Source organism: Carcharodon carcharias, chromosome 30 (genome assembly GCF_017639515.1).
Source record: "Carcharodon carcharias isolate sCarCar2 chromosome 30, sCarCar2.pri, whole genome shotgun sequence".
NCBI classification, from domain to species: domain Eukaryota; kingdom Metazoa; phylum Chordata; class Chondrichthyes; order Lamniformes; family Lamnidae; genus Carcharodon; species Carcharodon carcharias.
The window spans coordinates 35,156,900-35,181,519 of NC_054496.1; the positions used below are offsets into that span (position 1 = coordinate 35,156,900).

Consider the following 24,620-nt stretch of genomic DNA (forward strand, 5'->3'; position numbering starts at 1 on the left):
ACAGTTGCACACACCATATTTGAATGAGTACAGAGCTTTGCTGGACAATGAAGGTATAATGTTTGAAACAGCTAACGGGGTTCCACCATAAAAAGGGAGAACAACCAACAGCAGGGGGACACCCAGACACATTCCCAACAGACCTAATGAGATTTTCAAATTTTTTTTAAAAAAACAAAGCTTCAAAAGTTAACCTGAAAAAGTTTAGAAGTCTCATTATACAGAAATTACAGCACAGAAACAGGCCAATCAACCCAACTGGTCTTGGCATCACACAAGCCCTCTGCCCACCCCACTTCATCTAACCCCATCAACATGTCCTTCAATTCCTTTCTCCCTCGTGTGTTTATCAAACTTCCCCTTAAATGCATTTAGGCCACTTGCCTCAACTAGCCCAGTTACTACAAGCAAGTTCCACACCCTCAGTCTCTGGTTAAACAAGTTTCTCCTTAATCACCAATAAATCCAACAAGCAATTACCTTACATTTACGGCTCCTGGCTCTGGTCTCAGTTAAAATGTTTTCTTTAAGTCCACCATATCAAACCCCTTCAATGTTTTAAAAACCCCTCAGGCTTGTTCAGTCTTTCCTGATACCAAAATTGAGAGGTTATAAGTATCAACCTCGTAAATCACTTTGCACCTTTTCCTAGGCCTGAATATCCTTTTTGTAATATGGATCCAGAACCGTGCACAGTTCTCCAAGTATGGCAGCCAGCTGCTTCTGCAGAAAGTGGCTGCTTCCTATTATGGACTTTGAAAAAGTTGGTGTGAATGGCCTCTGCTCACTTTGATCCTCAGGAGCCGCTCAGTGCTGCCTGTCATTTTTTTGATGTCAGGCCTGACCTGGGTTAGTTAGCAGCTACACATCAAAAGCCTGGAAGCTCTATCACCACCCAACAGGCTGAGGCTCAAAAAGACAAGTTGAGGATTTGGCAACGGGCCAGTTTTTGGGAAGTATTTAAAAATTGCAATACAGTGGACAGAGTTGTACCAAGACAGGTAAGCAAGCTCGTTTCCATTTAAGGATATTTTGAATCCTTCAGGTTGTTATTTCCAAGAAAACGTTTCCCTTATTTGTCACAAGTTTTCACAGCGAGTACAGAATTTAGACTCAAGCTGCAACTGAAACTGAAACTCAATCAATTTAACGGTTTAGGTTACACCACACAAAATTATTTTCAAATGGTGACTTTCCATATTTTATTTTAATGCAGATCTATTTATCTACCATCAAAAGAAACCAGCTGCCTTTGAACTCTGAAACAATATAAATGTTACATTACACTAAAAACTAAGTTCTATTGGAGCATTGAGAGGCTCTGGATAGCTGGTTTCAGTCTTAGCTGAGAGGATGGCCTAAAGTTGAAGTATATTTGGAACCCCATCTTGAAGAGGTGGGAAATAGGAGGTTCACATATTTCTCGCTGTGCACCAGCGCTAATGATTCATACCTGCTAGCAACACTTCTGACTCATGTTAGCACATAGCAAATCCAAGAGTAAACTTGCTTTAGGTAAAGATTTTGCCCTGCAGATTTTTTTCATTAGCGCTATGAGTTATTGCGCAGGGTGCCATTTCTCTATTCCAGGGTCCGGGGTGATTGTGACTTCAACAAAACTTCTCACGCTTCTTGACCTGCCTTGTTGACCACACCATCCTCTTCCAATGCCTCTGCATCATCAACCAGTTGGCTGGGACTGCACTTGCTTGGCTCCACTCTTATCTATCTAATGTGGCTGTGATGAAGGGTCATATGGACTCGAAACGTTAACTCTGTTTCTCTCTCCACAAATGCTGCTAGACCTGTTGAGTTTTTCCCGCATTTTCTGTTTTTGTTTCTTATCTAATCGTAGCCAGAGAATCAGCATCACAGATCTCAGCTTTCAGCCAATTTGATTCATTCCAACTGATATCAAGAAACGGCTGAAGGCACTGGATACTGCAAAGGCTATGGGCCTTAAAATATTCCAGCAATAGTACTGAAGACTTGTTCCAGAACTAACTGCACTGTCATCTAAGCTGTTCCAGTACAGATATAACACTGACATCTACCTGGCAATGTGGAAAATTGACCAGGTATGTCCTGCCCACAAAAAGCAGGACAAATCCAACTCAGCCAATTACAGCCCCATCAATCTATTCTCGATCATCAGCAAAGTGATGGAAGTGTCCTCAAAAGTGCTATCAAGCAGCACTTATGCAACAATAACTTGCTCACTGATGCTCAGTTTGGGTTCTTGACACTCAGCTCCTGACCTCATTACAACCTTAGTCCAAACATGGACAAATGGGCTGAACTCCCGAGGTGAGGTGAGAGTGACTGCCCTTGACATCAAGGCAGCATTTGACAGAGTGTGGCATCAAGGAGCCCTAGCAAAACTGGAGTTAATGAGAATCAGGGGGAAAACTCTCCACTGCTTGGAGTCATACCTAGCACAAAGGAAGATGGTTACGGCTGTTGGAGATCAACCAACTCAGCTCCAGGATATCACTGCAGAAGTTCCTCAGGATTGTGTCCTAGGCCCAACCACCTTCAGCTGCTTCATCAAAGACTTTCCTTCCATCATAAGATCCAGAAGTGGGGATGTTCACTGATGATTGCACAATGTTCAGCACCATTCACCACTCCTCGGATACTGTAGTCCACGTCCAAATTCTACAAGACCTGGACAATATCCAGGCTTGGGCTGACAAGTGGTAAATAACATTCATGCCACACGAGTGCCAGGCAGTGAGCATCTCCAACAAGACAAAATCTAACCAACTCTCCTTGACATTCAATGGCACTACCACTGCTGAATCCCCCACTATCAGCATCCTGGGGGTTACTATTGACCAGAAGCTGAACTAGACTAGCCATAGAAATACTGTGGCTACAAGAACAGCTTAGAAGCTGGGAATTCTGCAGAGAGTAACTCACTCCCCAACTCCCCAGAGCCTGTCCACCATCTGCAAGGCACAAGTCAGGAGTGTGATGAATATTCTCCACTTGCCTGGATGAGTGCAGCTCCAACAACACTCAAAAAGCTCAACACCATCCAGGGCAAAGCAGCCCGCTTGATTGGCACCCCATCCCCACCTTCAACGTTGACTTCCTCCACCTCCGAAGCACAGCGGCAGCAGTGTGTACCATCTACAAAGTGCACTTCAGCAACTCAGTAAGGTTCCTTCGACTGCACCACACTGCATATATCACCATTCCTTCACTGCCAATGAGTCAAAATCCTGGAACTCCCTCCCTACAGCACTGTGGGTGTACCTACACCACATGGACTGCAGCGGTTCAAGAAGGCTGCTCACCACCACCTTCTCAAGGACAATTAGGGATGGGCAATAAATGCTGGCCCAGCCAGTGATGCCCACATCCCATTAAATAATTTTTCTTAGAAGTTTCAATGGCTTCCCTTCCCACTCCATCATCTCAGTGCCTCCTTGGCTCCCTTCCATTTCTCATCTCCTTGCTGTCCCTTGGTGATATCAAAGGCAGTATTAGTTTTCACACGTCTGTTGATGATGTCCAACTGTACTTCAGCACCACCTCCCTCGACTCCTCCACGGTCTCCCAACTGCTTGCCTGACATCCAATACTGGACTAGATGAGCAGAAATTCTCACAAAACAAATATTGGGAAGATTGAAGCTAATATCTTCAACACCCTATCCAAACTCTGCTCCTGAGGCAGTGATTCTATCCCTTGCCTTGGCAACGATCTGAGACTGAACCAAGAACGTTTGCGTCTTTGGTGTCATATTGGACCCCTTGAACAGGTAACACTTCTATCACATTGAGCTCTGCTTTATTTGGAGTAAAATTCATTGTATTAAATGGTCCAGGTTCGATGGCAATGTATAAAAAAAATATGGTTTAGCAGATGCTCACCTTACAATCCACCTCGGCCTGTTTGCGCCTGGTCTCGCTAAGCTGAGTCTGTAGTCCTTTGTTTTGTGCTGTGATGTACTGCAGTTTGTCCTGCAGACCGGTACAAGCCTGTTCCGTTCGGTTCAGAAGGTTGCTATTCACCTGGTTCTGAGTAGAGAAGCAGAGTTTGCTCATTAAAACAGAAATGGGGGTTCATGTGTGTAGATCTTTGAAGGTGGCAGGTCATAGTGTGAGGGCAAAAATATAAAAGCAAAATACTGCAGATGCTGGAAATCTGGAGTAAAAGCAAAATGCCGGAAAAACTCAGCAGGTCTGACAGTATCTGTGGAGAAAGAACTAGTGTTAACGTTTTGAGTCCGTATGACTTCTTCAGAGCCAGAGAGAAGTATAAACGTGATGGAGTTTACACTGTTTAAGTGGGGTGGAGCAGGTGAAGCTGGATAGAGGGTCAGTGATAGGTGGATACTCCCTTTGTCTTGTGTCCATGACATCTTTGCCAATCTCTGCCCACCCATCGCTGACCTTCTATCCTGCTATACCTGTTCTCCGCCCCGGTATAAATATGGGATCTTGGGTTTCATAAATAGAGGTATTGAGTACAAAAGCTGGAAGGTTTTATGGAATATTTATAAAGCTCTGATTAGACCAGAGCTAGTGCTGTGCATCCAGTTTTGGTTACCATACTTTAGAGAGGATGTGAAAGTTCTCGAGATGGGGCAAAGGAGATTTACCAGAATAATTCCAGGGATGAGGGAATTTAGCTATATGGGTTAGGTCAGAGAAGCTGTTGCTCTCCTTGGAGTAAAGGAGGTTGAGCGATGATCAGATAGAGATGTGCCAGATTATGACAGGTTTAGATAAGGTAGACAAAGAAAAGCTGTTCCCATTAGCTGATGGTATAAGGTCTAGGGGACACAGATTGAGGGCTTTTGGCAAGAGGTGCAAGGGGAACATGAGGAAGAACCTCTTTATACAGCGAGTGGTATTAACCTGGAACTTCCTGCCACAAGAGTGGTTGAAAGTGGAGACGATGAATGATTTTGGATTGGGGCACTTGAGGGAAATAAACTTGAGGAACTAGAGGAATACGAGCAGGGGGTGAGGCCGATCGGATTGCACTGAGAGCCAGCATGGACTCAATTGAGTGAATGGCCTCCTTCTGCGCTGTTCTGACTCTACGTACAGACACAGACAGAAACCAGAAATAATTGAGCAGCAGATTACAAGTCAGCACTGCTCAAGTTTGGAGTAACACAACTGTCTCCACCAAGAGGTTTATGAGTAATGTTTGTTATTTATTTTTCCCTGTCCACAATATATCTGATCCGTGTAGCAACAGCACCACACCCCACAGGGCTGGCAATGGGAAGCAGAGAGGTTTCACCTTAAATTTATAAATTTGAAGCAGTTGTGCTTGTAAGGTGGAATGATTACAAATCGTTCCTGGACATTCCCTTGGAACCAGCTGTAGGAAAGGATACCAAAATGCACAACTTTGGTAAAGTTCAGATATTTCTAGCAGGGCATGGTTAGCGAACCCACATCCTTACAAGGAGAGAGCTGTGGTTCAGATTTTTAAATGAAAACCCAATATAAATAACCTTCTGTTGCATTTAATGTGCAGGAGGTATATAACATGGTCGTGATAGGCAGCACACTCCAAATCCACTCCACTAACCAGCCTATGCATATTTTCTGCTTGTTAGAAGTTTACAATGAGATAATACATCATATAGTTTTATGATCATCTTTAAATGTCAAAGATTTTCTGAAATGGAAGTGCTATGTGCTTTTAACTTCCTGTTGCTGGTTAGTTGCCACAGGGTATGACAGGAGATCAGCGTGTTCTTCAGGTTGTAAGTTGTATTAAAATGAATGAATTGGCCAAAATTATTCAGTTGTAAATATTAAATAGCTGCACACGGCTAAGTAGCTCAACAACCATTTCATCAGATGCTGCCTGAGTGAAGTTAACTGCTGCTGAGATTGTGATGTGTGCAGGTGGTATCATCTCAACTGTTGGTTAGGCCTTGTTTAGAAACGTGAAATGTACAAAGTCAAACTTGTAGGCTTCTTGATAGTATTTCTTATCCCTGGCTCACCCCACTTCCTGCCTTATGTAGACTGAGGAATGCAAGGACTGCGGATTAAAGCTGAAAATCTCACTCAGGTACCCCAGTAAAGCTTCAAGCTGAGGCTCTTCCTCTGCTCATTAAACCATACAGGTCCTGTGAGGAGGCTTTCAACTCTGGATTAAATATGGATGTGGTCAGGCTTAGCCCAAATTCATGGAGGACTATTGCTGTAGAATTACACACACTTATGAACAAACATAAACCCCTGAAGCAGAGCCTATTTTGTAGCAGGCTTTGTTCTGAAAAGCCATTTGGAACAAGGGCAGTTAGGAATTGACAACAAATACTGGCCTTGCCAGCGATGCCCACATCTCAAAAATGAATAAAAAATACATCAGTGAAGGCAGCCTCATGGCATGGAAAGAGCAGTAAGGACCAATCATCCTGCTGGATTGAGCCCACAGAAGCTTTTAAAGCACTGGAGGACCATGACAACTATTATCCACTGTGGTCTGGTTTACTAATGTCCTTTAGGGAAGGAAATCTGCCATCCTTAGCTGGTCTGGTCTAAATGTGACTCCAGATCCACAGCCATGTGGTTGACTCTTAACTGCCCTATGAAATGGCCCAGCAAGCCACTCAGTTCAAGGGCAAATAGGGATTGACAACAAAATGCTGGCCTTACCAGCGATGCCCACATCCCATGAAAGAATGCTTTAAAAAAGTGCTTCCCAAATTATTTTCTAATACGACTCCATTTTAACAATTAGCGACCCCAGACGCCAACAGAAACAAAACAGCAATAAAACAGCATGGTGACAGTCAGTTTACAGTGTAATTATTATTGTGTGGTCAACATATATCATATAAATATGGAAATTGGTGATAAAAATCCAGGGTCCTCGGTGACTTGGTCAGTACTAATAGCTCGTCAACTGTGGGAGCAGCTAAGCCAACAGCGCTGAATCTCCTCTCTATGGAGCACGTTTTCAAGCAGAGTTACTGAATTGTAACCTGTATTTCTTTTCTCGTGCATGGGTTTTCCTTCCGAGCACAGACACTGAGGCAATCTGAACTAGAGGATTTAACAGTATGTATCAAAAGAGGGAGACAAATGAGAACATTTAATTTTTAATTCATAAATATGACATCAACAGAGAGATTGACAAAATTCATCTAGAATCACAGAATCTCTCGATGCAGAAGAAGCCCTTTGGCCCATCGAGTCTGCACCGACACGAGAATACCTGACCTACCTACCTAATCCCATTTGCCAGCACTTAGCCCAAAGACTTGAATGTTATGACCTGCCAAGTGCTCATCCAGGTACTTTTTAAAGGATGTGAGGCAACCCGCCTCCACCACCCTCCCAGGCAGCACATTCCAGACCATCACCACCCTCTGGGTAAAAAGATTTTTCCTCACATCCCCCCTAAACCTCCTGCCCCTCACCTTGAACTTATGTTCCCTCATGATGGACACTTCAATTAAGGGGAACAGCTGCTCCCTATCCACCCTCCTCAATCTTGTACACCTCGATCAGGTCGCCCCTCAGTCCCCTCTGCTCCAACGAAAACAACCCAAGTCTATCCAGCCTCTCTTCATAGCTTAAATGTTTCATCCCAGGCAACATCCTGATGAATCTCCTCTGTACCCCCTCCAGTGCAATCACATCCTTCCTATAATGTGGCAATCAGAACTGCACACAGTACTCCAGCTGTGGCCTCACCAAGGTTCTATACAACTCCAACATGACCTCCCTACTTTTGTAATCTATGCTTCAATTGATAAAGGCAAGTGTCCCATATGCCTTTTTCACCTTCTCACTAACATGCCCCTCCGCTTTCAGAGATCTATGGACACACACACCAAAGCCCCTTTGTTCCTCAGAACTTCCTAGTGCCATGCTGTTCATTGAATACTTCCTTGTCAAATTACTCCTTCCAAAGTGTATCACCTCACACTTTTCAGGGTTAAATTCCATCTGCCACTTATCTGCCCATTTGACCATCCCGTCTATATCTTCCTGTAGCCCAAGGCACTCAACCTCACTGTTAGTCACCCGGCCAATCTTTGTGTCATCCGCACAATCCCACCCTCCACGTAGTCATCTATGTCATTTATATTAATGACAAATAATAGGGGACCGAGCACAGATCCCTGTGGTATGCCACTGGTCACTGGCTTCCAGTCACTAAAGCATCCTTCTGTCATCACCCTCTGCCTCCTACAACTAAGCCAATTTTGAATCCACCTTTTCAAATTACCCTGTATCCCATGTGCATTTGCCTTCTTTATAAGTCTCCCATGTGGGACCTTGGCAAAGGCTTTGCTGAAATCCATATAAACTGCATCAATGGCACTACCCTCATCTACACACCTGGTCACCTCCTCAAATAATTCAATCAAATTTGTTAGGCATGACCTCCCTCTGACAAAGCCATGCTGACTATCCCTGATCAAACCTTGCCTCTCCAACTGGAGATAGATACTCTCCTTCAGAACTTTCTCCAATAGCTTCCCTACCACTGATGTGAGACTCACTGGTCTGTTGTTCCCTGGCTTATCTCTACAATCCTTCTTAAATAGCGGAACCACATTATCTGTTCTCCAGTCCTCTGGCACCTCCCCTGTGGCCAGAGAGGAATTAAAAATTTGGGTCAGAGCCCCTGCGATCTCCTTCCTTACCTCCCTCAGCAGTCTGGGACACAAATCATCAGGACCTGGAGATTTGTCCACTTTTAAGCCTGTCAACACTTCCAATACCTTGTCACTCCCATATCAATTTGCTCAAGAACCTCACAGTCACTCTCCCCGAATTCCATACCTTCATCCTCATTCTCTAGGATGAAGAGAGAATAAATAACACATTTTGGAACTGTTTGTGATGTGGTCAGTGGGGTTTAGCTGCTGTTGGGTTGGCTCCCTTCCACCCCCACCACCTGCAGTTGGCGAGTTATTGGTGCTGACCATCGGTGCTCACATGTGGGCCACCAGTTGGGCAAAGGGTGGCTGTGGTCTTGTGTGGGGCGTGGTCTACGTGCAGGACAGAATTCTTTGTTGGGAAAGGGCCGGGAGCCACTGGGGTTGGGGACTTCTATTGGATTGGGTTCTGCTGGATAGGATATGGGAGTTGAGGGGCGCGGGAGCTGGGGACAGGAGCATAGGGGCTGGGAGGCAGTGGGAGGCCTTCGATTTATGTGACCCCACTCACTGACCCACAGTTTGGGGGAGCCGCTGTTTTGTTAGTCTGTCTGCAGGGAGCGAATGTGCACTCCCCTAGCTCACCCTGGAGCTGCTTTTGAGGCTGCCGCCTTGGATCCTGTTTAATACACACACATTCCACAGGATCCCAATGGAGCCCAGAAACTGGAAAATTTCACCGGTATCTATGGATATTAAAGTGGTTCTTCAGGTGATTGTGTGGTACACCGCCAAGTGGGTGTGGTTATGCCTCCTGTAGAACATCGCTAGAGGGGAAGTGATGCAATAAATCATGTGATTCAAACCGTCTCAGTTTGTTCTGAGGAAGCTACAAACTCAGACACAGGTACAAGTTCTCCAGCTGTGTAATACTGCTACCAACCTCTCACACCCTTACTAAATGAACCTAAATATTTGGGTGCTAACTCTTTATCCACTCAGTAAACACAGGAAGAAAACCACAACGGTTATCACTGGGTAGGTGGGAAATTTATGTTTAGTTAATTAAATAAATCAGAAATTTTTAAAAATAGTATCAGTAGTGGTGGTCACGAAACCACCCGGTCCGGCCTAGATGTGACTTCAAGACTCCACTGCAATATGATCGTTTTTTTTAAAACTGCTCTCTGCAATAGCCTAGCTCAGCTGATTTCAAGACAGTGGTTCAGCACCACCTTCTCAAGGGGCAATTAGGGGTGATGAATAAATACTGGCCTTGACAGAGACGCCCATCTTCAGTGGATAGAGGAACAAAAATATTCTGTCGAATGAGACTGGGATTTTAGCTTTTCACTTCAACTTTGTCATCCACCTACACCTTGCTAGTCGGCACTGACAGCAGGGATCACTGTTTTATTACTGCACTGGCCGCTCCTACAAAATGCAGGCAAGTGACTGGCAGCTCAGGTCCTGTTGACTGAGTTTCTAACCAGTAATGGAATGCCGTGCACCCAAACTGTGTGCAAAAGTACCTGTGTCTCCAGCTCCAGTACTTTGTGCCTCAGCTCTCGCAGTTCAGCTTGAGCCTGGGCTTCACTAAACCGCACCGTCATCAGCTCGTTATGCAGCTCGTTTGTGGCGTTCTTCCTCGGTGAATCCTTCCATCGACCTCCAGTTCGGGCAAGGTGTCGCTGAAAATAATTCAGTTCAACATGAGAGCTGCTCAGGAAGGGTTTATAATGCTTAAACTTGGGCTACGTACTCTGCTGGCCTGGTGCAGCTTCACATACTCTGCTTCAAAAAGAGAAGGCAGCTTTTATTATGCCCTTAATACTGTCGGAATCAGATCAAATCAGTGACGCACGATTACACAGAAAACGGGCTACTGCATCAACAGTGGTTGGAAGGTCCCACTGTACACAGACACACCTTGCTTACCTGCCAGTGTTCATCCAAATTCTTCACCTGTTGGTGCAGCTCTTTCATAGATGTCACAGCCTCTGCCTCACGCAGCTTTAGTGCTTTTAGCTCCTCCTGCAACCGTACTATGTTATTCTCATCAGGGAGCGAGCTGTTTCTCTGGAATTAATCAATTGAGGTGGTTTACAAAAAGATTCACTCACTATACAGCCAGCAGTTATTCACAGTCTTCCTGGAACTCTCCTCCCACACTCGGGTACCCCAGTAACAAACAGAAAGCAGGTGACCTCCTCCTTGGTGTCCACCACTCCCATTCTTAAATCACCTGCTGGGGGTTAATGAGCAGACTCAGGCAACATGACCTCCAAATCTTCTCCCCTTCCCGGGAACCAGCTTCCCTCTGCCAAGTGCAAGTGCGAGCGCACACAGACACACTCCTCTCCTGACAACCCAGCAACTCTTCCTCCCTCCTATCGTCTGAATGGGTCACAAACAAGTAGTTATAATGAACCTTTACTGTGTGGAAGGGCGAGCTGATGTATGAATCCTTTTCGTTATTTAATTGAATTAAACGGGTGCTGCAGCTATGAACCTAGGAACACTGAATTCCATAAACAATTGTTGTTGAATCCATTCTATAAATTGAATTATTTGTTCCTGGTCAAAAATGTCAAGCAGGATTCAGTCTATGGCTGGTGTCTCTTAAAAAAAAAACACTCAACAGTCCCTTAGAGCCACGAGCTTCTTATTCACCAGTCTGAGATGTTTGATACATCAACATTTTTATCTTAGAGTGTGGCCTTGGTCTCATCAGACTGGTTTTTGATGCTTTAGGAGAATCACAGAACGATATAAAGTGCTGCTCGAGTCAGTAAATCCCACCCTAGCAAAACTCTTGGAGGCTTCACCAGAGGCAGCTAACCCAGCCCTTCATTTTGAAACCACTGCTCCCTGTAAGTGTGCGCAAGTAATCCCCATCAAATGCTGGAGTCAGTTAGAAGGCATTCACCACTGACCGCGGATTTCTGGTTCCAGGTTAGGAGAGGCCAGTGTAAAACGACAGGCTTTCTTCCACTTTTCCAAGACATTATTTCATTTCTCACAATATCCAATGAACAGGACTGTGGCAAACATGTGTCAGAACCAAGACAAATGTAGAAATTACATCAGTAGAGTTTTACTGTGGGCTGTGGAATTCCCAAGGAAGGATATTTGGCACGAAGCTTCGAGAAGTTCTTCTCAGAGATGGCACATTACATGCCTGAACTTCCGCAGAGTGGCAGAGTCAGAGTCAGATAGGCTGCAGAGTGGCAGAGTCAGAGTCAGATAGGCTGCAGAGTGGCAGAGTCAGAGTCAGATAGGCTGCAGAGTGGCAGAGTCAGAGTCAGATAGGCTGCAGAGTGGCAGAGTCAGAGTCAGATAGGCTGCAGAGTGGCAGAGTCAGAGTCAGATAGGCTGCAGAGTGGCAGAGTCAGAGTCAGATAGGCTGCAGAGTGGCAGAGTCAGAGTCAGATAGGCTGCAGAGCGGCAGAGTCAGAGTCAGATAGGCTGCAGAGCGGCAGAGTCAGAGTCAGATAGGCTGCAGAGCGGCAGAGTCAGAGTCAGATTGGCTTCTGCAGAGCGGCAGTGTCAGAGTCAGATTGGCTTCTGCAGAGCGGCAGAGTCAGAGTCAGATTGGCTTCTGCAGAGCGGCAGAGTCAGAGTCAGATTGGCTTCTGCAGAGCGGCAGAGACAGAGTCAGATTGGCTTCTGCAGAGCGGCAGAGTCAGAGTCAGATTGGCTTCTGCAGAGCGGCAGAGTCAGAGTCAGATTGGCTTCTGCAGAGCGGCAGAGTCAGATTGGCTTCTGCAGAGCGGCAGAGTCAGATTGGCTTCTGCAGAGCGGCAGAGTCAGATTGGCTTCTGCAGAGCGGCAGAGTCAGATTGGCTTCTGCAGAGCGGCAGAGTCAGATTGGCTTCTGCAGAGCGGCAGAGTCAGATTGGCTTCTGCAGAGCGGCAGAGTCAGATTGGCTTCTGCAGAGCGGCAGAGTCAGATTGGCTTCTGCACAGCGGCAGAGTCAGATTGGCTTCTGCAGAGCGGCAGAGTCAGATTGGCTTCTGCAGAGCGGCAGAGTCAGATTGGCTTCTGCAGAGCGGCAGAGTCAGATTGGCTTCTGCAGAGCGGCAGAGTCAGATTGGCTTCTGCAGAGCGGCAGAGTCAGATTGGCTTCTGCAGAGCGGCAGAGTCAGATTGGCTTCTGCAGAGCGGCAGAGTCAGATTGGCTTCTGCAGAGCGGCAGAGTCAGATTGGCTTCTGCAGAGCGGCAGAGTCAGATTGGCTTCTGCAGAGCGGCAGAGTCAGATTGGCTTCTGCAGAGCGGCAGAGTCAGATTGGCTTCTGCAGAGCGGCAGAGTCAGATTGGCTTCTGCAGAGCGGCAGAGTCAGATTGGCTTCTGCAGAGCGGCAGAGTCAGATTGGCTTCTGCAGAGCGGCAGAGTCAGATTGGCTTCTGCAGAGCGGCAGAGTCAGATTGGCTTCTGCAGAGCGGCAGAGTCAGATTGGCTTCTGCAGAGCGGCAGAGTCAGATTGGCTTCTGCAGAGCGGCAGAGTCAGATTGGCTTCTGCAGAGCGGCAGAGTCAGATTGGCTTCTGCAGAGCGGCAGAGTCAGATTGGCTTCTGCAGAGCGGCAGAGTCAGATTGGCTTCTGCAGAGCGGCAGAGTCAGATTGGCTTCTGCAGAGCGGCAGAGTCAGATTGGCTTCTGCAGAGCGGCAGAGTCAGATTGGCTTCTGCAGAGCGGCAGAGTCAGATTGGCTTCTGCACAGCGGCAGAGTCAGATTGGCTTCTGCAGAGCGGCAGAGTCAGATTGGCTTCTGCAGAGCGGCAGAGTCAGATTGGCTTCTGCAGAGCGGCAGAGTCAGATTGGCTTCTGCAGAGCGGCAGAGTCAGATTGGCTTCTGCAGAGCGGCAGAGTCAGATTGGCTTCTGCAGAGCGGCAGAGTCAGATTGGCTTCTGCAGAGTCAGAGTCAGATTGGCTTCTGCAGAGTGGCAGAATCAGATTGGCATCCACAGAGTGGCAGAATCAGATTGGCTGCTGCAGAGTGGCAGAGTCAGATTGGCTTCTGCAGAGTCAGAGTCAGATTGGCTTCTGCAGAGCGGCAGAGTCAGACTGGCTTCTACAGAGTGGCAGAGTCAGATTGGCTTCTGCAGAGTGGCAGAGTCAGATTGGAATCCGCAGAGTGGCAGAATCAGATTGGCTTCTGCAGAGTGGCAGAATCAGATTGGCTTCTGCAGAGTGGCAGAATCAGATTGGCTTCTGCAGAGTGGCAGAATCAGATTGGCTTCTGCAGAGTGGCAGAATCAGATTGGCTTCTGCAGAGTGGCAGAATCAGATTGGCTTCTGCAGAGTGGCAGAATCAGATTGGCTTCTGCAGAGTGGCAGAATCAGATTGGCTTCTGCAGAGTGGCAGAATCAAATTGGCTTCTGCAGAGTGGCAGAATCAGATTGGCTTCTGCAGAGTGGCAGAATCAGATTGGCATCCACAGAGTGGCAGAATCAGATTGGCTGCTGCAGAGTGGCAGAGTCAGATTGGCTTCTGCAGAGTCAGAGTCAGGTTGGCTTCTGCAGAGCGGCAGAGTCAGACTGGCTTCTACAGAGTGGCAGAGTCAGATTGGCTTCTGCAGAGTGGCAGAGTCAGATTGGAATCCGCAGAGTGGCAGAATCAGATTGGCTTCTGCAGAGTGGCAGAATCAGATTGGCTTCTGCAGAGTGGCAGAATCAGATTGGCTTCTGCAGAGTGGCAGAATCAGATTGGCTTCTGCAGAGCGGCAGAGTCAGATTGGCTTCTGCAGAGCGGCAGAGTCAGATTGGCTTCTGCAGAGCGGCAGAGTCAGATTGGCTTCTGCAGAGCGGCAGAGTCAGATTGGCTTCTGCAGAGTGGCAGAGTCAGATTGGAATCCGCAGAGTGGCAGAATCAGATTGGCTTCTGCAGAGTGGCAGAATCAGATTGGCTTCTGCAGAGTGGCAGAATCAGATTGGCTTCTGCAGAGCGGCAGAATCAGATTGGCTTCTGCAGAGCGGCAGAGTCAGATTGGCTTCTGCAGAGCGGCAGAGTCAGATTGGCTTCTGCAGAGCGGCAGAGTCAGATTGGCTTCTGCAGAGCGGCAGAGTCAGATTGGCTTCTGCAGAGCGGCAGAGTCAGATTGGCTTCTGCAGAGCGGCAGAGTCAGATTGGCTTCTGCAGAGCGGCAGAGTCAGATTGGCTTCTGCAGAGCGGCAGAGTCAGATTGGCTTCTGCAGAGCGGCAGAGTCAGATTGGCTTCTGCAGAGCGGCAGAGTCAGATTGGCTTCTGCAGAGCGGCAGAGTCAGATTGGCTTCTGCAGAGCGGCAGAGTCAGATTGGCTTCTGCAGAGCGGCAGAGTCAGATTGGCTTCTGCAGAGCGGCAGAGTCAGATTGGCTTCTGCAGAGCGGCAGAGTCAGATTGGCTTCTGCAGAGCGGCAGAGTCAGATTGGCTTCTGCAGAGCGGCAGAGTCAGATTGGCTTCTGCAGAGCGGCAGAGTCAGATTGGCTTCTGCAGAGCCAGAGTCAGATTGGCTTCTGCAGAGTGGCAGAATCAGATTGGCATCCACAGAGTGGCAGAATCAGATTGGCTGCTGCAGAGCGGCAGAGTCAGATTGGCTTCTGCAGAGCGGCAGAGTCAGATTGGCTTCTGCAGAGCGGCAGAGTCAGATTGGCTTCTGCAGAGCGGCAGAGTCAGATTGGCTTCTGCAGAGCGGCAGAGTCAGATTGGCTTCTGCAGAGCGGCAGAGTCAGATTGGCTTCTGCAGAGCGGCAGAGTCAGATTGGCTTCTGCAGAGCGGCAGAGTCAGATTGGCTTCTGCAGAGCGGCAGAGTCAGATTGGCTTCTGCAGAGCGGCAGAGTCAGATTGGCTTCTGCACAGCGGCAGAGTCAGATTGGCTTCTGCAGAGCGGCAGAGTCAGATTGGCTTCTGCAGAGCGGCAGAGTCAGATTGGCTTCTGCAGAGCGGCAGAGTCAGATTGGCTTCTGCAGAGCGGCAGAGTCAGATTGGCTTCTGCAGAGCGGCAGAGTCAGATTGGCTTCTGCAGAGCGGCAGAGTCAGATTGGCTTCTGCAGAGCGGCAGAGTCAGATTGGCTTCTGCAGAGCGGCAGAGTCAGATTGGCTTCTGCAGAGCGGCAGAGTCAGATTGGCTTCTACAGAGCGGCAGAGTCAGATTGGCTTCTGCAGAGCGGCAGAGTCAGATTGGCTTCTGCAGAGCGGCAGAGTCAGATTGGCTTCTGCAGAGCGGCAGAGTCAGATTGGCTTCTGCAGAGCGGCAGAGTCAGATTGGCTTCTGCAGAGCGGCAGAGTCAGATTGGCTTCTGCAGAGCGGCAGAGTCAGATTGGCTTCTGCAGAGCGGCAGAGTCAGATTGGCTTCTGCAGAGCGGCAGAGTCAGATTGGCTTCTGCAGAGCGGCAGAGTCAGATTGGCTTCTGCAGAGCCAGAGTCAGATTGGCTTCTGCAGAGTGGCAGAATCAGATTGGCATCCACAGAGTGGCAGAATCAGATTGGCTGCTGCAGAGCGGCAGAGTCAGATTGGCTTCTGCAGAGCGGCAGAGTCAGATTGGCTTCTGCAGAGCGGCAGAGTCAGATTGGCTTCTGCAGAGCGGCAGAGTCAGATTGGCTTCTGCAGAGCGGCAGAGTCAGATTGGCTTCTGCAGAGCGGCAGAGTCAGATTGGCTTCTGCAGAGCGGCAGAGTCAGATTGGCTTCTGCAGAGCGGCAGAGTCAGATTGGCTTCTGCAGAGCGGCAGAGTCAGATTGGCTTCTGCAGAGCGGCAGAGTCAGATTGGCTTCTGCAGAGCGGCAGAGTCAGATTGGCTTCTGCAGAGCGGCAGAGTCAGATTGGCTTCTGCAGAGCGGCAGAGTCAGATTGGCTTCTGCAGAGCGGCAGAGTCAGATTGGCTTCTGCAGAGCGGCAGAGTCAGATTGGCTTCTGCAGAGCGGCAGAGTCAGATTGGCTTCTGCAGAGCGGCAGAGTCAGATTGGCTTCTGCAGAGCGGCAGAGTCAGATTGGCTTCTACAGAGCGGCAGAGTCAGATTGGCTTCTGCAGAGCGGCAGAGTCAGATTGGCTTCTGCAGAGCGGCAGAGTCAGATTGGCTTCTGCAGAGCGGCAGAGTCAGATTGGCTTCTGCAGAGCGGCAGAGTCAGATTGGCTTCTGCAGAGCGGCAGAGTCAGATTGGCTTCTGCAGAGCGGCAGAGTCAGATTGGCTTCTGCAGAGCGGCAGAGTCAGATTGGCTTCTGCAGAGCGGCAGAGTCAGATTGGCTTCTGCAGAGCGGCAGAGTCAGATTGGCTTCTGCAGAGCGGCAGAGTCAGATTGGCTTCTGCAGAGCGGCAGAGTCAGATTGGCTTCTGCAGAGCGGCAGAGTCAGATTGGCTTCTGCAGAGCGGCAGAGTCAGATTGGCTTCTGCAGAGCGGCAGAGTCAGATTGGCTTCTGCAGAGCGGCAGAGTCAGATTGGCTTCTGCAGAGCGGCAGAGTCAGATTGGCTTCTGCAGAGCGGCAGAGTCAGATTGGCTTCTGCAGAGCGGCAGAGTCAGATTGGCTTCTGCAGAGTCAGAGTCAGATTGGCTTCTGCAGAGTGGCAGAATCAGATTGGCATCCACAGAGTGGCAGAATCAGATTGGCTGCTGCAGAGTGGCAGAGTCAGATTGGCTTCTGCAGAGTCAGAGTCAGATTGGCTTCTGCAGAGCGGCAGAGTCAGACTGGCTTCTACAGAGTGGCAGAGTCAGATTGGCTTCTGCAGAGTGGCAGAGTCAGATTGGAATCCGCAGAGTGGCAGAATCAGATTGGCTTCTGCAGAGTGGCAGAATCAGATTGGCTTCTGCAGAGTGGCAGAATCAGATTGGCTTCTGCAGAGTGGCAGAATCAGATTGGCTTCTGCAGAGTGGCAGAATCAGATTGGCTTCTGCAGAGTGGCAGAATCAGATTGGCTTCTGCAGAGTGGCAGAATCAGATTGGCTTCTGCAGAGTGGCAGAATCAAATTGGCTTCTGCAGAGTGGCAGAATCAGATTGGCTTCTGCAGAGTGGCAGAATCAGATTCGCATCCACAGAGTGGCAGAATCAGATTGGCTGCTGCAGAGTGGCAGAGTCAGATTGGCTTCTGCAGAGTCAGAGTCAGGTTGGCTTCTGCAGAGCGGCAGAGTCAGACTGGCTTCTACAGAGTGGCAGAGTCAGATTGGCTTCTGCAGAGTGGCAGAGTCAGATTGGAATCCGCAGAGTGGCAGAATCAGATTGGCTTCTGCAGAGTGGCAGAATCAGATTGGCTTCTGCAGAGTGGCAGAATCAGATTGGCTTCTGCAGAGTGGCAGAATCAGATTGGCTTCTGCAGAGTGGCAGAATCAGATTGGCTTCTGCAGAGTGGCAGAATCAGATTGGCTTCTGCAGAGTGGCAGAATCAGATTGGCTTCTGCAGAGTGGCAGAATCAGATTGGCTTCTGCAGAGTGGCAGAATCAGATTGGCTTCTGCAGAGTGGCAGAATCAGATTGGCTTCTGCAGAGTCAGATTGGCTTCTGCAGAGTGGCAGAATCAGATTGGCTTCTGCAGAGTCAGAGTCAGATTGGCTTCTGCAGAGTCAGAGTCAGATTGGCTTCTGCAGAGTGGCAGAATCAGATTGGCATCCGCAGATTGGCAGAGTCAGATTGGCTTCTGCAGAGTGGCAGAATCAGATTGGCTTCTGCAGAGTGGCAGAATCAGATTGGCTTCTGCAGAGTGGCAGAATCAGATTGGCTTCTGCAGAGTGGCAGAATCAGATTGGCTTCTGCAGAGTCAGATTGGCTTCTGCAGAGTGGCAGAATCAGATTGGCTTCTGCAGAGTCAGAGTCAGATTGGCTTCTGCAGAGTCAGAGTCAGATTGGCTTCTGCAGAGTGGCAGAATCAGATTGGCATCCACAGATTGGCAGAGTCAGATTGGCTTCTGCAGAGTCAGAGTCAGATTGGCTTCTGCAGAGTCAGAGTCAGATTGGCTTCTGCAGAGTGGCAGAATCAGATTGGCATCCACAGATTGGCAGAGTCAGATTGGCTTCTGCAGAGGCAGAGTCAGATTGGCTTCTGCAGAGTGGCAGAGTCAGATTGGCTTCTGCAGAGTGGCAGAGTCAGATTGGCTTCTGCAGAGTGGCAGCGTCAGATTGGCTTCTGCAGAGTGGCAGCGTCAGATTGGCTTCTGCAGAGTGGCAGCGTCAGATTGGCTTCTGCAGAGTGGCAGCGTCAGATTGGCTTCTGCAGAGTGGCAGAGTCAGATTGGCTTCTGCAGAGTGGCAGAGTCAGATTGGCTTCTGCAGAGTGGCAGAGTCAGATTGGCTTCTGCAGAGTGGCAGAGTCAGATTGGCTTCTGCAGAGTGGCAGAGTCAGATTGGCTTCTGCAGAGTGGCAGAGTCAGATTGGCTTCTGCAGAGTAGCAGAGTCAGATTGGCTTCTGCAGAGTGGCAGAGTCAGATTGGCTTCTGCAGAGTGGCAGAGTCAGATTGGCTTCTGCAGAGTGGCAGAGTCAGATTGGCTTCTGCAGAGCGGCAGAGTCAGATTGGCTTCTGCAGAGCGGCAGAGTCAGATTGGCTTCTGCAGAGCGGCAGAGTCAGATTGGCTTCTGCAGAGCGGCAGAGTCAGATTGGCTTCTGCAGAGCGGCAGAGTCAGATTGGCTTCTGCAGAGCGGCAGAGTCAGATTGGCTTCTGCAGAGCGGCAGAGTCAGATTGGCTTCTGCAGAGCGGCAGAGTCAGATTGGCTTCTGCAGAGCGGCAGAGTCAGATTGGCTTCTGCAGAGCGGCAGAGTCAGATTGGCTTCTGCAGAGCGGCAGAGTCAGATTGGCTTCTGCAGAGCGGCAGAGTCAGATTGGCTTCTGCAGAGCGGCAGAGTCAGATTGGCTTCTGCAGAGCGGCAGAGTCAGATTGGCTTCTGCAGAGCGGCAGAGTCAGATTGGCTTCTGCAGAGCGGCAGAGTCAGATTGGCTTCTGCAGAGCGGCAGAGTCAGATTGGCTTCTGCAGAGCCAGAGTCAGATTGGCTTCTGCAGAGTGGCAGAATCAGATTGGCATCCACAGAGTGGCAGAATCAGATTGGCTGCTGCAGAGCGGCAGAGTCAGATTGGCTTCTGCAGAGCGGCAGAGTCAGATTGGCTTCTGCAGAGCGGCAGAGTCAGATTGGCTTCTGCAGAGCGGCAGAGTCAGATTGGCTTCTGCAGAGCGGCAGAGTCAGATTGGCTTCTGCAGAGCGGCAGAGTCAGATTGGCTTCTGCAGAGCGGCAGAGTCAGATTGGCTTCTGCAGAGCGGCAGAGTCAGATTGGCTTCTGCAGAGCGGCAGAGTCAGATTGGCTTCTGCAGAGCGGCAGAGTCAGATTGGCTTCTGCAGAGCGGCAGAGTCAGATTGGCTTCTGCAGAGCGGCAGAGTCAGATTGGCTTCTGCAGAGCGGCAGAGTCAGATTGGCTTCTGCAGAGCGGCAGAGTCAGATTGGCTTCTGCAGAGCGGCAGAGTCAGATTGGCTTCTGCAGAGCGGCAGAGTCAGATTGGCTTCTGCAGAGCGGCAGAGTCAGATTGGCTTCTGCAGAGCGGCAGAGTCAGATTGGCTTCTGCAGAGCGGCAGAGTCAGATTGGCTTCTGCAGAGCGGCAGAGTCAGATTGGCTTCTGCAGAGCGGCAGAGTCAGATTGGCTTCTGCAGAGCGGCAGAGTCAGATTGGCTTCTGCAGAGCGGCAGAGTCAGATTGGCTTCTGCAGAGCGGCAGAGTCAGATTGGCTTCTGCAGAGCGGCAGAGTCAGATTGGCTTCTGCAGAGCGGCAGAGTCAGATTGGCTTCTGCAGAGCGGCAGAGTCAGATTGGCTTCTGCAGAGCGGCAGAGTCAGATTGGCTTCTGCAGAGCGGCAGAGTCAGATTGGCTTCTGCAGAGCGGCAGAGTCAGATTGGCTTCTGCAGAGCGGCAGAGTCAGATTGGCTTCTGCAGAGCGGCAGAGTCAGATTGGCTTCTGCAGAGCGGCAGAGTCAGATTGGCTTCTGCAGAGCGGCAGAGTCAGATTGGCTTCTGCAGAGCGGCAGAGTCAGATTGGCTTCTGCAGAGCGGCAGAGTCAGATTGGCTTCTGCAGAGCGGCAGAGTCAGATTGGCTTCTGCAGAGCGGCAGAGTCAGATTGGCTTCTGCAGAGCGGCAGAGTCAGATTGGCTTCTGCAGAGCGGCAGAGTCAGATTGGCTTCTGCAGAGTCAGAGTCAGATTGGCTTCTGCAGAGTGGCAGAATCAGATTGGCATCCACAGAGTGGCAGAATCAGATTGGCTGCTGCAGAGTGGCAGAGTCAGATTGGCTTCTGCAGAGTCAGAGTCAGATTGGCTTCTGCAGAGCGGCAGAGTCAGACTGGCTTCTACAGAGTGGCAGAGTCAGATTGGCTTCTGCAGAGTGGCAGAGTCAGATTGGAATCCGCAGAGTGGCAGAATCAGATTGGCTTCTGCAGAGTGGCAGAATCAGATTGGCTTCTGCAGAGTGGCAGAATCAGATTGGCTTCTGCAGAGTGGCAGAATCAGATTGGCTTCTGCAGAGTGGCAGAATCAGATTGGCTTCTGCAGAGTGGCAGAATCAGATTGGCTTCTGCAGAGTGGCAGAATCAGATTGGCTTCTGCAGAGTGGCAGAATCAAATTGGCTTCTGCAGAGTGGCAGAATCAGATTGGCTTCTGCAGAGTGGCAGAATCAGATTGGCATCCACAGAGTGGCAGAATCAGATTGGCTGCTGCAGAGTGGCAGAGTCAGATTGGCTTCTGCAGAGTCAGAGTCAGGTTGGCTTCTGCAGAGCGGCAGAGTCAGACTGGCTTCTACAGAGTGGCAGAGTCAGATTGGCTTCTGCAGAGTGGCAGAGTCAGATTGGAATCCGCAGAGTGGCAGAATCAGATTGGCTTCTGCAGAGTGGCAGAATCAGATTGGCTTCTGCAGAGTGGCAGAATCAGATTGGCTTCTGCAGAGTGGCAGAATCAGATTGGCTTCTGCAGAGTGGCAGAATCAGATTGGCTTCTGCAGAGTGGCAGAATCAGATTGGCTTCTGCAGAGTGGCAGAATCAGATTGGCTTCTGCAGAGTGGCAGAATCAGATTGGCTTCTGCAGAGTGGCAGAATCAGATTGGCTTCTGCAGAGTCAGATTGGCTTCTGCAGAGTGGCAGAATCAGATTGGCTTCTGCAGAGTCAGAGTCAGATTGGCTTCTGCAGAGTCAGAGTCAGATTGGCTTCTGCAGAGTGGCAGAATCAGATTGGCATCCGCAGATTGGCAGAGTCAGATTGGCTTCTGCAGAGTGGCAGAATCAGATTGGCTTCTGCAGAGTGGCAGAATCAGATTGGCTTCTGCAGAGTGGCAGAATCAGATTGGCTTCTGCAGAGTGGCAGAATCAGATTGGCTTCTGCAGAGTCAGATTGGCTTCTGCAGAGTCAGATTGGCTTCTGCAGAGTGGCAGAATCAGATTGGCTTCTGCAGAGTCAGAGTCAGATTGGCTTCTGCAGAGTCAGAGTCAGATTGGCTTCTGCAGAGTGGCAGAATCAGATTGGCATCCACAGATTGGCAGAGTCAGATTGGCTTCTGCAGAGTCAGAGTCAGATTGGCTTCTGCAGAGTCAGAGTCAGATTGGCTTCTGCAGAGTGGCAGAATCAGATTGGCATCCACAGATTGGCAGAGTCAGATTGGCTTCTGCAGAGGCAGAGTCAGATTGGCTTCTGCAGAGTGGCAGAGTCAGATTGGCTTCTGCAGAGTGGCAGAGTCAGATTGGCTTCTGCAGAGTGGCAGCGTCAGATTGGCTTCTGCAGAGTGGCAGCGTCAGATTGGCTTCTGCAGAGTGGCAGCGTCAGATTGGCTTCTGCAGAGTGGCAGAGTCAGATTGGCTTCTGCAGAGTGGCAGAGTCAGATTGGCTTCTGCAGAGTGGCAGAGTCAGATTGGCTTCTGCAGAGTGGCAGAGTCAGATTGGCTTCTGCAGAGTGGCAGAGTCAGATTGGCTTCTGCAGAGTGGCAGAGTCAGATTGGCTTCTGCAGAGTGGCAGAGTCAGACTGGCTTCTGCAGAGTGGCAGAGTCAGATTGGCTTCTGCAGAGTGGCAGAGTCAGATTGGCTTCTGCAGAGTGGCAGAGTCAGATTGGCTTCTGCAGAGTGGCAGAGTCAGATTGGCTTCTGCAGAGTGGCAGAGTCAGATTGGCTTCTGCAGAGTGGCAGAGTCAGATTGGCATCCGCAGAGTGGCAGAGTCAGATTGGCATCCACAGAGTGGCAGAATCAGATTGGCTTCTGCAGAGTGGCAGAGTCAGATTGGCTTCTGCAGAGTCAGAGTCAGATTGGCTTCTGCAGAGTGGCAGAGTCAGATTGGCTTCTGCAGAGTCAGAGTCAGATTGGCTTCTGCAGAGTGGCAGAGTCAGATTGGCTTCTGCAGAGTCAGCGTCAGATTGGCTTCTGCAGAGTGGCAGAGTCAGATTGGCATCTGCAGAGTGGCAGAGTCAGATTGGCATCTGCAGAGTGGCAGAGTCAGATTGGCATCCGCAGAGTGGCAGAGTCAGATTGGCATCCGCAGAGTGGCAGAATCAGATTGGCTTCTGCAGAGTGGCAGAGTCAGATTGGCATCCGCAGAGTGGCAGAATCAGATTGGCTTCTGCAGAGTGGCAGAGTCAGATTGGCTTCTGCAGAGTCAGAGTCAGATTGGCTTCCGCAGAGTGGCAGAGTCAGATTGGCATCCGCAGAGTGGCAGAGTCAGATTGGCATCCGCAGAGTGGCAGAGTCAGATTGGCATCCGCAGAGTGGCAGAGTCAGATTGGCTTCTGCAGAGTCAGATTGGCTTCTGCAGAGTCAGAGTCAGATTGGCATCCACAGAGTGGCAGAGTCAGAGTCAGATTGGCTTCTGCAGAGTCAGAGTCAGATTGGCATCCGCAGAGTGGCAGAGTCAGAGTCAGATTGGCTTCTGCAGAGTCAGAGTCAGATTGGCATCTGCAGAGTGGCAGAGTCAGAGTCAGATTGGCTTCTGCAGAGTGGCAGAGTCAGAGTCAGATTGGCTTCTGCAGAGTGGCAGAGTCAGAGTCAGATTGGCTTCTGCAGAGTCAGAGTCAGATTGGCATCCGCAGAGTGGCAGAGTCAGAGTCAGATTGGCTTCTGCAGAGTCAGAGTCAGATTGGCATCCGCAGAGTGGCAGAATCAGAGTCAGGTAGGCTTCTGCAGAGTGGCAGAGTCAGAGTCAGATTGGCATCCGCAGAGTGGCAGAGTCAGATAGGCTGCAGAGTGGCAGAATCAGATTGGCATCCGCAGAGTGGCAGAGTCAGAGTCAGATTGGCTTCTGCAGAGTCAGAGTCAGATTGGCATTCACAGAGTGGCAGACCAGAGTCAGATTGGCATCCGTGGAGTGGCAGACCAGAGTCAGATTGGCATCCGTGGAGTGGCAGACCAGAGTCAGATTGGCTTCCGCGGAGTGGCAGATCAGAGTCAGATTGGCATCCGCGGAGTGGCAGATCAGAGTCAGATTGGCATCCGCGGAGTGGCAGATCAGAGTCAGATTGGCTTCCGCGGAGTGGCAGATCAGAGTCAGATTGGTTTCCGCGGAGTGGCAGATCAGAGTCAGATTGGTTTGCGCGGAGTGGCAGATCAGAATCAGATTGGTTTCCGCGGAGTGGCAGATCAGAATCAGATTGGTTTCCGCGGAGTGGCAGATCAGAATCAGATTGGTTTCCGCGGAGTGGCAGATCAGAATCAGATTGGTTTCCGCGGAGTGGCAGATCAGAATCAGATTGGTTTCCGCGGAGTGGCAGATCAGAATCAGATTGGTTTCCGCGGAGTGGCAGATCAGAATCAGATTGGTTTCCGCGGAGTGGCAGATCAGAATCAGATTGGTTTCCGCGGAGTGGCAGATCAGAATCAGATTGGTTTCCGCGGAGTGGCAGATCAGAATCAGATTGGTTTCCGCGGAGTGGCAGATCAGAATCAGATTGGTTTCCGCGGAGTGGCAGATCAGAATCAGATTGGTTTCCGCGGAGTGGCAGATCAGAATCAGATTGGTTTCCGCGGAGTGGCAGATCAGAGTCAGGTTGGTTTCCGCGGAGTGGCAGATCAGAATCAGATTGGTTTCC

General features: G+C 49.8%; 1 protein-coding gene across 6 annotated transcripts in view; it reads right to left on the bottom strand.

The window, feature by feature from the left end:
* The window catches only part of LOC121271280 (EVI5-like protein), a 410,054-nt gene that overhangs the window by 70,139 nt on the left and 315,295 nt on the right, over nt 1–24,620 (bottom strand). For all 6 annotated transcript variants that reach the window (XM_041177135.1, XM_041177134.1, XM_041177131.1 and 3 more), the window contains 3 exons: nt 10,538–10,678; nt 10,132–10,290; nt 3,882–4,028 (listed from right to left, as the gene is read on the bottom strand). In XM_041177135.1, coding sequence (XP_041033069.1) covers nt 3,882–4,028; nt 10,132–10,290; nt 10,538–10,678 — 447 coding nt within the window. The remainder of the gene's footprint in view (nt 1–3,881; nt 4,029–10,131; nt 10,291–10,537; nt 10,679–24,620) is intronic.